Source organism: Centruroides vittatus, unplaced genomic scaffold (assembly GCF_030686945.1).
Source record: "Centruroides vittatus isolate TY-2023 unplaced genomic scaffold, ASM3068694v2 contig_2349, whole genome shotgun sequence".
Lineage (NCBI taxonomy): Eukaryota > Metazoa > Arthropoda > Arachnida > Scorpiones > Buthidae > Centruroides > Centruroides vittatus.
Genome location: NW_027121469.1, coordinates 143,342 through 155,831, shown reverse-complemented (window position 1 = coordinate 155,831; position 12,490 = coordinate 143,342). Strand labels below are relative to the sequence as shown.

Genomic DNA, 12,490 nt, shown 5'->3' with positions numbered 1-12,490 from the left:
GATATAAGGGCTAAAATTAAAAATAAATTATAAAAACTTATTCGGTGAAATAAAATGTGCGATGGATATACATACCTGGTACAATGTATTGTTCGATTGTATTAATATACTTTTAAAGAAAATTATAATTAAAATATAGCTTTGTAAAGAAACGTACATAAAAATAACATAAAATATTCTTTACTTTTTAAATCTTAAAACAATCCACTTAGTCAAATATCTTAATACGAGTAGCTATTGGATGGAACTAGTGACGGTCCAGGTAGGTGTGCAGTGAGTGTGTGCGTGCCAAATCCCGAAGGTGCCGATACCGGTCAATGTCAAATGCCTCTTTTGTCGCATCACTAGTATATCTCAAAGGACGCCACAGGGCTGTTGTAAATTTTAAACGTTTCTCACCGTAGCTGTAAAAATCTAACTATGTTAAACTTAATAGTCATTCGTTTTCTAACTAATTCGTTTTAATACCAGGTGTACACGGAAATCAGTTTCCCACTGTACTGAGCGAGTGATTGGTTCTGTTAAGCTTTTGTTGAAGTAAAATTCTGGCTCTTTCAACAGGATTTTATTTATGTCCCCATTCCCTAATCTCTTAATTATTTAGTTACTTCTTAAGTAGAAATACGTCGAAACCAGTTACTTCGTACCTGAATATCTGTAGTCTTGGGAAAACAACGGAAAGACAAATTTTTATGACAACGGATATATAAATCGTAAATTTAAGGAAAATAAATTCTAGAGCTTTTTTTTGTACCATTGTATGTACTGTAGTCTCATTCATTAAATTTGGTTGTAAATGATGCTGCCAAAGTAACAGTTAATTTTTAACACTGTACTAGAATTGTACACGTTTTTTCTGCATCCCCTTACAGATGGGACATACTAAATCGTAATATCACCGGTTTAACATTGAAATCCGTAAGTAATATAAGATGGGAGAGCAGAATAAACGCAGAATAAATATATCAAATATTTTAATGGAGTTTTTTTAAACTCCTGTCAACTATACAGAACTATCATAAAAACGTGCCAGTAAACTCCTATCGGTTGGGTTGTTATAAATCTAGTCTAGGGTGGGCAACCCTTTTTATAACATGGGCCAGAATAAATTTTACGTTTTTTTCCGCGCCGTAGTAGTTAATTGACGCCTTCTTGTGACTCGTAATTTTTTTAGTCTGCAAATATGAAATAAATAAATAAAAAGTTAATTACTACATTTATTTTTTTTATCGTTTTCGAAAATTACAAAGAATTGGAAAAATAACTAATTAATAGTTATTTTTCCAATTTAATAATCTATTAAAGATCTCGCGGGCCGGATAGAAACTTTTCGCCAGCCGTAGCTGGCCCGCGGGTTGCCCGCCGTTGATCTAGTCTGCTCATGATTCACATAATAGGGCGAGGGTGGCCGAATATCTAGCAGGCGGCTAACAGCCCACAACCGCTCCGGGATATAAAGTCGCGTACTCTTTACGCGTGTGTCGCTTCTACCAGCTAAACCGTGACGTTGGTGCTCTGTAAAGCGCATGCGCCAATGCCTGTAATCTGGCTGCTTGGAAGTTGACAGGCAGGCGGCTAACAGCTCAGAACCGGTCCGGGTTATAAAGTTGGACTCCGTACGCGTGTGTCGCTTCTACCAGCTAAACCGGGTGAGGTTGGTGCTCTGTAAACCGCATGTGTTAATGCCTATATAATCTGGCTGATTAGAAACTGACCCGGTTTCGACATTCCTTCCGCCACCGAATTATTCGAATATACAATAGCAATCTTATCGTTTTTTTTCACATGTAGTATAGAAATTCGTAAAAGATACATAATGCAGTTATAATAAAATATTCATTTTAATTAATTCAAAGTACGTTAAAATATGAAAATTTATATTTTATAAAATACAAGGGAAGGTCATTGGAAGGTGGAATCGGCGCTTCCATCGCTTCCAATTTCGGCACGCCACTGAACTGATGTAATTTATATAATTATATCTTTTTCCAGGATTAGGTTAATGTTACCTTAGGGAGCCAAGACAGCGCACAGTGGATCGTGAGACGATTCTAGCAGGACTTAAGTATGTAGGCTGGTGCAATTCAGTTTTATAATAAAAATTTTTTACTTACATATTGTATCACTACAAATTTATGTATCGGAGTCACATTCGGAGGTTGACTCGGAGTCATTTTGTACTACGATCACGCTCGGTGCTTTTAGTAATTTTAAAACTTTGGCGGTTAACGGAGTATTTTTTTTTTTTTTCATACCGTGATCTAAGGTTTGTAATGAGAGGGTCCGAAGAAATTAAAAGATTATGTAAAGTATCTATATTAGTGTCTATTCTAGAAGATTTTCGGGAATAACTCTCACGAAATTTTTTAAATTCCTTGTGTCTAGCTTCTTGCAGTTCTTCGGACAATTGTCCTATTAGAACGAAAAATGAAGATATAATTTTTGATCCGTGTATTAAAACTTTGTGAAAAGTAACTGGCATGGGATACCAATGATAAAGAGTCACATATAACTCCGCTGTTTCCTTCGTGTAGATTTCGAATTTGCTCGTATCGACTTCGTAGCCGGATGCCAGTGCTTGTAATATAACCGAAAATCGTTCTATTAGGTCCTTGTTAACACCAATTATCTCTGCAGTAAGAGTGGCATTCGAAAAAAATCTTCTTGCCGAATTACCGTCGTTGGTGTTTCCACCATCCTTGCTTGGGAGTATCCAGAAGTAGACCAGTGTCGGTTCTAAATCTATCAATAATATTTTTCTTTCTTGTGGATACTGACTCTTTCTCTTCTGTCTTGCGCACTTGCCATTTTTTAATATCCATTCGATATGCTATGCGAAGAATGCATTCCATGAATCTTCTGTGACAATGAAGAGTCGATAGACCAAATGAAAAAGTTTCTTCAATACATTGCCTCATCTTAATGTTACGTAGATCGTTCATTTGGCTGGATGTGGCACTACATATGTAACACTTTTGAGTCGATTTATTTGATGTTAAAGCATTACAGACCTTAGTATCGACCATGGTTTCGATAAACTCGTGATTTATCTTTAAAGTATGATTCTTATATATAATTTCGGTACTTTGTATCTCACCAATCTGGTTTTTGATGTGAATAAATTCATACAGACTTTCCTTGTCGGTTTCTTTTACGAAGCGAAAACGAATTGGTCTGCAATATCTGGTAGAACTTGGTCTAGGATTTTGCCATAAAATTACCTTTTTCTCATTTTTGTCGTAAGCAAAAGTTTGTATATGTACCTAAGACGTCGTAATTATATTAGCGTCCTCGAAATTTTCTTCCGAAGCTCTTTGTTTGTATCGACTCTGTCCTCCACTGCCATCCAAACCCCACTTGTAAACGTTGGTAATATTCTTCAAATTACATTTATCTTCTACATAGAAACTATTTAATACATCTTTTAGAGTGAACAAAAGACGTTCTGTAGTTAGGTCCACTAAAGCTTGAAGTGTGACGGCCGGATGGCCGAGCGGTAAAGGTGGCAGCCTACCGCTCTGGGGGACCCGGGATCGAATCCGAACGGGTCTAATAATCCCCAGGAATTTTTCGGGGGGTGGTCCGTTCGGATATATCGGGCCCCGTCCCTCACCACCCGGTCGCCCCATTGTGGGCCTGGCCGAACCCATAATGGGCCTACTAAAAGAGGCCCTCTTAGTGCCCACAGGGCGGAAAAGAGTAAAAAAAAAAAAAAAAAAAAAAAAAAAAAAAAAAAAAAAGCTTGAAGTGTTATATCACTTTTATCTTGTTATAGTAGTAGCAGCATCTGATGGATAACAGGCTTTCTTTGCTTTCTTAATGCTGTGATAAGATGGATAAATATTAACACCTTTTTCTATAGCACTTTGCCGTAACATTATATACTGTAATTTAGTTAACTTTGTGGAGGTAATTAAAGCCAGAGCTTCCTCAGGAGAATACATATTGTGTAGTACCAATGGTAGATTATATGCTTTTTTCAATCTCGTCGCTGATTTTGGAGATTTCATAATAGTTTTTACTACGTTAGCTGCGTGTCTTTTACCAGATAATCTTAACTTTACCTCAGCAGCATAAGTAATTTCTTTCAAGTTTCGATCATCAATGATCCTCGAACTTTTCTCATTTTTGCTCTCGGTCCAATATTCGAAAAATCCTTTTTGGGACGTCCCATTATTTGTTTTTGTGGTGTTTCACAGCTTGCACTAGTTTGTGGCAAATCGACATTTTCGATAATTATCTGATCATCGAGTCATAAATGATTTTTTGTCGAAAAATGTTTGATATTTCGATTATATCTCTTCCATCTTTGACTTAGATCAACAGAAAAAGAAAAAAATGATTCGACGTAATTCATTTTCCATAACTCGACTAGGATTTGTTAAATTAAACTTTTCTTTAATGTAGTCTAGGATAATATTTTTTACTTCGAATGACCCGCTTATCATTTTATTTGTTTCTCTTAGTTTTTTAAAAAGTTCACTCCTGCTGACTACAAGTATCCCCTCCACCGTCTACGTCCGGCAGAACTTCATAAGGCCCTCCAACCGCACTTCTCCAATCCAAACAGGATTCTAGACATTCGTTACTCCCGGGCTGGATTTCTTATAGTGAAATCCCGGGACTCTCTGACGGCAGAAGAGACTCTCCGCATTACAACCATAGCCGGGATTCCGGTACGGGCCCGTTTGGCGCCAGATTGCGCCCTTTCCGCTTATCTCCTGCACGGCGTGGACATGTCCATCTCAGCTAAGGAGATACACGATATTTTCTCCGACAACAACATACCGGTGATCGAAATACGTCGATTCACTCGGAAGGAAGGAGACATAGTTGTCCCTAGTCCAACTGTCTATTTCTCGGTGGCCAGTGCGGCCCCTTTGGAGACTGTTATCATCTACTACCAGAGATATCGCTGCGAACGCTACATTCCCCGCCCGCGTCAGTGTGGCCGGTGCCTTTCTTTCGGCCATACGGCAGTATGGCCGAAAGAAAGGACCGGCACACGGCACAGTCGTGTCGTGGCCGACGCAAATGTATCAAATGTGGCGCGGACCACGATTCAGCTAACTGTGATGCCGAGTATCGTGGCTGCGTTCTTTGTGTACTATGCCGTATATATATGCTTATATATATATATATATTATATACATGTGTATATATACAGGGTGGGCCAACGAAAACGAAACGGCAGTGTGTTCGTGTTCGTTCAAGCAAATCGACCTGTCCGAGCGATTTGCTTGGACGAACACGAACACTCTGCCGTTTCGTTTTCGTTGGCCCACCCTGTATATATGCAATAAACTAAATTGTAATAATCAAGAAAAATAATGTTTTAGCTCTAAAAATATTTAAATATCCAGCAAAATTTGTTTATGCCTAATATTCTCAATTGTCTTTAACAGCCTTTCTAAGGTTCAGTATCCAGAACAAAATACAGAATATTTTAAAAACTTTAAATTACAAATTATAGCAAATACAGAATTATTCATAAGTTCATGAGCATTAAAAAAATTTATTATTTGTAAACTATCCAACAGATACTATATTTTCTAACATTCAAATATAGGTACTCTGTCCAAATTTTTTTACGAGTCACAAATGTTGAATGTGTCCACCTTTTCTGAAGTGGCAGACATCTAGTTGATAATCCATTTCCTACCATGAGTATGTGTGTCAGTTCAACCTCTTGTGAAGAATTTGCCATACTATTGATCATGAGACACTAACTTCTAAACTGTGTTAATATATTAACACAGTTTGAAAATGAAATTAATTTAATATATCTATCTAATATCTAAAACATATCTAATTTATTTTTTGTTCATTTTCTATACAATTATTGTTTAATAATATAATATTTTGTTATTTTATTGGCAGAATATATTATTTAATTTTTTGAAAACGAATGCAGACATTCAAATACCACTATTTCGAGAGAGATATTGAAAATTTAGAATAAAAAAAATCCGATCGAGTGCTAAAAACTAAATTGGCCTATGCCACAAACCTTCGAGCCAGTCCCATTAGTACGTTTAGCGATTAACTGGTACACCTCTACAGAATATAATAAATAAACCTGCAGGAGGTTTATTTACATAGTACAGTAATATAAATTGCATTTACAATAATATAAATTACTATAATTGTTGTTATTCACTGAATTTTAGTGGATGTAGAATTAGTACACTATGCAGTTAATTCCTTCCTTTTCTTTTTCTGATAGCATTCTCCAGAAACTAAGCGATTCTACACTAGATTCGCTCGTGTTTACGACTACCAAAGGCTTAATTAAAGCAGAAAATAGAAAAGGTAAGCACGATACAAAAGCATTTTCTCATACTTGTTTTACAATAAACTAACATTTGTTAATTTTCCGACAGAAGCGATAAAAGCTATAATTAGTTACTTGGAGTCGGCTTACGAGTTATTGAAAAGAAAAAAAATCAAGAAAGAATATCTATTTAAGTTTCTAAAGGAAAATAACGTTATAATATATAACTAGAACTCACTTGTGCCTGTGACTGGTGTGAAATAAATTAATTCAAGTTAACGAACGTTTTCTGGACGCCTTCCGTGTCCTTCTTCAGGTTAAACTGCTTTACTCGGATAAGCAGTTTAACCTGAAGAAGGACACGGAAGGCGTCCAGAAAACGTTCGTTAACTTGAATTAATTTATTTCACATCGGTCACAGGCACAAGTGAGTTCTAGTTATATATTATACACCCCGGTGTGTATGAGGAAGATATAAAATAACGTTATAGTTTCTGTAACATCCGAAAAAACGCTGGTGATCTCAAATGTCTCAAATCGCTCGTACTTGGCGTTGCAGAAATACAAAAGTTAGTTTGTCCGTCGTTTGAATATGGCGTAACAGAAATTAAGGTAGTTTTTGTGGTGTCGTAATCCGAAGAAATTTGTTCTGCATTTATCGATTGCATTTATCGATTGCATTTAGCGACTGCATTTGCCGATCTCAGGAATGTCTCAAATTTTGGAATTCTGATACGACCCAAGTCGTAAGTTCATATTATTTATTTGATTGTAAATATTTGAATTGCAAATTATCTTCGGATCTGAAAATTAATTCTTTAGTTTCTCGGATTTGTGTTGTAACCGCCACCCTCTCTCTGTCTTCCCATATTTGTTGATTCTGTTCTCCAGTCCGTAGTTTTGCATCTCATAGATTTTATCATTACAAAATATATAGAATGATTAATTTTGTTATTAGTATAATTTTGAAACAGAAAAAGACATTTATTCTTCTTATCCACAAATTTAGAAGAGTGCTCTGAGCTGCTTTTCTTATTCACAATGTTATAATCATCTGGTAATTTGTCTTCTGAAATGTTAATTTCTATTTCCCCTGGAACATGATGTATCATAGGACACGCCCGTATCAGTAAGTTCATCAATATCAGGGGTAATGTAATAATACTCTTCTGTCTGTTCTGATAATAAGCATTCTAATGCCTCTTCAATTGTTATAAACTCTTATACTGAAGCATATTACAAATCTTGGAATAAATAAAGAAAAGCTTAACATATACGGTAACTAGTTTCATGTGGTAGACTTTCATGTTAACACAAGTACTAGTGAACAGATGAACAATAGGTCAACTAATGCATGCACAGACATGAAGGCAAACTGTCCTATAAATATGATACTGGGCACTAATGGGTTAAATACCTTTTGGCAGTTTGATTGCTCATCACTGGTAACACTGATGATGTGGAGGTTCCCATATACTTGTTGCTGCTTTTGTCAAGTCACTCTGTCTTTCTCTATTCCTCGATTCTGTCTTGCAGTATCATCTTCACCGTCTTCTGTTTTCGATAAGGATATATCATAGAAGGATGAGAATTTCTTCTTTCCCATAATATTTGATGAATATTGACTATTTGAAATATTAGCGTTGTTGATATAGCTTCTTTTTTTACAGGAAGAAATAAATGACGAATGTATAAATGCAGAACAAATTTCTTCGGATTACGACACCACAAAAACTACCTTAATTTCTGTTACGCCATATTCAAACGACGGACAAACTAACTTTTGTATTTCTGCAACGCCAAGTACGAGCAATTGTTCTTCGTTACCACAACAGTCGAATAACGTTCTACCCGATGCCGACAATTTAGACGAAATGGGAAGGAAATTTTCAGAATGGTTCTACAACTTAATAATATCATGTTTTATGTTATTTTATTGGCAGAATACATTATTTAATTTTTTGAAAACGAATGCAAACATTCAAATACCACTATTTCGAGAGAGATATTGCTCTGGAGAAATCCCTGTAACAATTGTAAAAGAAAATTCCGGATGGAATTTGTATTGGAAGGTGAAAACTTTTAAGTTTAAATTAATTTTATTAAATTATAATTTAAACTAAATTTTAATATTTTAAGGCTCCTATAAAAGATATAGATATCGGCTATTATTTACCGATATTTTTTGAAGTTTTGAGAGAAACTGTAGAACCTTTCAACCTGATTGCAAATATGGGATTGCATGAGATGCTGGATGCATTAGAAGCTCAAGATGCTTCTCACTTCTTGGATGGAGTAATTTCTCATCTTATAAGTGAACACGATATAAAATTTACGAAATTAATCAAAATATTTCTATTAATATTAAATCATCTTTTTAGATGGATTAACTAGCAATAATCCAAGTGTAGTTTTTAGATCATTGATGGCTTTGCAGCATCTTTACAATGTCGCTGAACTGTCGCTGAACTATTTTTGCATCCGTATCTTAATAGAATTTTGCTTGCATTGAATGAGATTAAAGAAAAATTTTGTATGCTATTGTTTTAAACTTAAATTGTAAAATTTGTGGCTTCGCTTCAAAAATTATTATTACATCTTTGTTTTCTTTATTTTTTCTACTTTTAAACAATGTAAAATATTTTTATATTGACACAAATGCTTTATTTGTGTCGAATTTAATGTAATTTGATACGTAAAACGCAAAAAATAAGCATATCAAATTTTAATTCGCTGTAATTTATCTCATGTTTTACCGATTGCCATTGGGTTTGTTTGAAAATACCGAAAAAATATGACTCAAGTGAAGTCAGTAGAAATTTTGTACTACTGCGAGAAAATTTGTCAATAGACCCTGCTTTACCCCCTACCGCGAAAGTGAATAAACGTTAATTATTTTATGACCCTATTTTCAAATGCTTCTTTCTGACTTGTAAATCGAATGTTGTATTTAAGATTTAACAGATATTTTTACGTTTTATCTTATATATAAAATTCTCATGTCACAATGTTAGTTACCTTACTCCTCCGAAACGGCTTTACCGATTTTTACCAAATTTTATATGCATATTCAGTAGGTCTGAGAATCGGCTACTATCTATTTTTCATACCCCTACACCATTTCCCCCTTTCAAAAATATATTTATATATGGATTAAGGCTTTTATGTCCAACAGATGGCGCTAACTTCCGACGACCTAAGTTTGCTTTTCTGTGAGAATGGACTGAAGCAGATCATTTTCTATCTATCTAAATAAATAAAATATAACGTTCGTTTGTTCCTACCGATTCTTTTGAAATTTTGACACAACGTTGCATTCGAATACGCACGTGTTTTTATATAATATACATGTCGAAATTCTCCCCAGTGGGGGGAGATGGACGGGATTAAGGCTTACCGTGAAGAACTCGGCTTCTATTATACTATTTTACATGCGGTTTTTTGCGTTTTTAATTGCGTTTTAATACGTTACGTCAACAGAATATACACTAAAAAGGGATTTTTCGATATTCCCCAGCGGGAAAAGTGACGGGATTAAGGCTTACTGTGAAGAACTCGGCTTTTATTATACTATTTTAGATGCGTTTTAATAGGGTACGTCAAGAGAATGTACACTAAGAAGGGATTTTTTGAAATTCCCCCGCGGGGGAAGTGTTATACATTTATAATAGATACATTTTGAGCCACAACGCGTGGCCGGGTCAGCTAGTCTTATATATAAAATTCTCGTGTCATAATGTTAGTTACCTTACTCCTCCGAAACGGCTTTACCGATTTCTACCAAATTTGATATGCATATTCAGTAGGTCTGAGAATCGGCTACTATCTATTTTTCATACCCCTACACCATTTCCTCCTTTCAAAAATATATTTATATATGGATTAAGGCTTTTATGTCCAACAGATGGCGCTAACTTCCGACGACCTAAGTTTGCTTTTCTGTCAGGCATTTGCTTTTCTGTGAGAATGGACTGAAGCAGATCATTTTCTATCTATCTATATAAATAAAATATAACGTTCGTTTGTTCCTACCGATTCCTTTGAAATTTTGACACAACGTTGCATTCGAATACGCACGTGTTTTTATATAATATACATGTCGAAATTCCCCCCAGTGGGGGAGATGGACGGGATTAAGGCTTACCGTGAAGAACTCGGCTTCTATTATACTATTTTACATGCGGTTTTTTGCGTTTTTAATTGCGTTTTAATACGTTACGTCAACAGAATATACACTAAAAAGGGATTTTTCGATATTCCCCAGCGGGAAAAGTGACGGGATTAAGGCTTACTGTGAAGAACTCGGCTTTTATTATGCTATTTTAGATGCGTTTTAATAGGGTACGTCAAGAGAATGTACACTAAGAAGGGATTTTTTGAAATTCCCCCCACGGGGGAAGTGTTATACATTTATAATAGATACATTTTGAGCCACAACGCGTGGCCGGGTCAGCTAGTCTTATATATAAAATTCTCGTGTCATAATGTTAGTTACCTTACTCCTCCGAAACGGCTTTACCGATTTCTACCAAATTTGATATGCATATTCAGTAGGTCTGAGAATCGGCTACTATCTATTTTTCATACCCCTACACCATTTCCTCCTTTCAAAAATATATTTATATATGGATTAAGGCTTTTATGTCCAACAGATGGCGCTAACTTCCGACGACCTAAGTTTGCTTTTCTGTCAGGCATTTGCTTTTCTGTGAGAATGGACTGAAGCAGATCATTTTCTATCTATCTATATAAATAAAATATAACGTTCGTTTGTTCCTACCGATTCCTTTGAAATTTTGACACAACGTTGCATTCGAATACGCACGTGTTTTTATATAATATACATGTCGAAATTCCCCCCAGTGGGGGAGATGGACGGGATTAAGGCTTACCGTGAAGAACTCGGCTTCTATTATACTATTTTACATGCGGTTTTTTGCGTTTTTAATTGCGTTTTAATACGTTACGTCAACAGAATATACACTAAAAAGGGATTTTTCGATATTCCCCAGCGGGAAAAGTGACGGGATTAAGGCTTACTGTGAAGAACTCGGCTTTTATTATACTATTTTACATGCGGTTTTTTGCGTTTTTAATTGCGTTTTAATAGGTTACGTCAACAGAATATACACTAAAAAGGGATTTTTCGATATTCCCCAGCGGGAAAAGTGACGGGATTAAGGCTTACTGTGAAAAACTTGGCTTCTATTATACTATTTTAGATGCGGTTTTTTGCGTTTTAATAGGTTACGTCAACAGAATATACACTAAAAAGGGATTTTTCGATATTTCCCTGCGGGGGAGAGGGACAGGATTAAGGCTTACTGTGAAGAACTAGACTTTTATTATACTATTTTAGATGCGTGTTTGATTGCGTTTTAATAGGGTACGTCAAGAGAATGTACACTAAGAAGGGATTTTTTGAAATTCCCCCACGTTATACATTTATAATAGATACATTTTGAGCCACAGCAACGCGTGGCCGAGTCTGCTAGTATTATATATTATTTCTATCATCACCTAAGAGAAGAACATGGCCCAATATCAAGACAACAAATACCGACAAAGGATAAAAGTTGGCTGAAGAGGGGCATCGGCCCGAAATGCGTAATGTAATAAAAGCGTTCCAACCGAATAAAAAGGATGAAAAATTCGCCCAGTTTAAGTTTACGTCACTACATTGTGTCTTCGAAAGAAAAGATTATATATTATTACAATTATACATTAAATAAATAAATAATTTAGATATAATAAATTTTTCTAAATATTTTTCTAAATAATTCTAAATAGTTTTCTGAATTCTTCTAAATATTTCTAAATTATTTATTTATTTATTATTATTATTACTGCCCCTAGTGGATACACTCCTTGATTAGTGTAGCAAAACCATCTCCAAAAAACAAACACTGAGATACAATGAACACGAGATCACAATATTATATATTATTACAATGATACATTAAATAAATAAATAATTTAGATATAATAAATTTTTCTAAATTTTTCTAAATAAAAACTTTCATTATTCGGAAAAATCGCAATTTCCGACTGGCGTTCTTTTAACCCATAAGTACCCTGGTCAGTGACGGGAAGCGAGATAGGAATACGCTAACAAGGCAGGGGGTAGTTTTTTCTCTCCGTCGTGTCTCCACCTTGTCGTGGTGGGGAGGCTTGGTGATCTGTGCTGCAGTTTCTCAATGGGATTTCTCGTCAGTG

The 12,490-nt window shown here is 35.3% G+C and overlaps 1 protein-coding gene across 1 annotated transcript; it reads left to right on the top strand.

The window, feature by feature from the left end:
* The first annotated feature begins 6,985 nt into the window (after nt 1–6,985).
* On the top strand, nt 6,986–9,177 carry LOC136971181 (parkin coregulated gene protein-like). The gene is made up of 4 exons (XM_067265657.1): nt 6,986–7,020; nt 7,945–8,346; nt 8,414–8,588; nt 8,656–9,177. The coding sequence occupies exons 2-4, from the start codon at nt 8,149–8,151 to the stop codon at nt 8,784–8,786; spliced, it is 504 nt and encodes a 167-aa protein (XP_067121758.1). The 5' UTR covers nt 6,986–7,020; nt 7,945–8,148; the 3' UTR covers nt 8,787–9,177.
* Nucleotides 9,178–12,490: the final 3,313 nt, after the last annotated feature.

What these genes read in the sequence shown, in the direction of transcription:
- LOC136971181 (XM_067265657.1), top strand. Translation starts at nt 8,149, where the DNA reads ATGGGAAGGAAATTTTCAGAATGGTTCTACAACTTAATAATATCATGT. An exon ending in GATGGAATTTGTATTGGAAG is followed by an intron (nt 8,347 to 8,413) that starts GTGAAAACTTTT and finishes TAATATTTTAAG; the next exon opens with GCTCCTATAAAAGATATAGA. An exon ending in AGTAATTTCTCATCTTATAA is followed by an intron (nt 8,589 to 8,655) that starts GTGAACACGATA and finishes TCATCTTTTTAG; the next exon opens with ATGGATTAACTAGCAATAAT.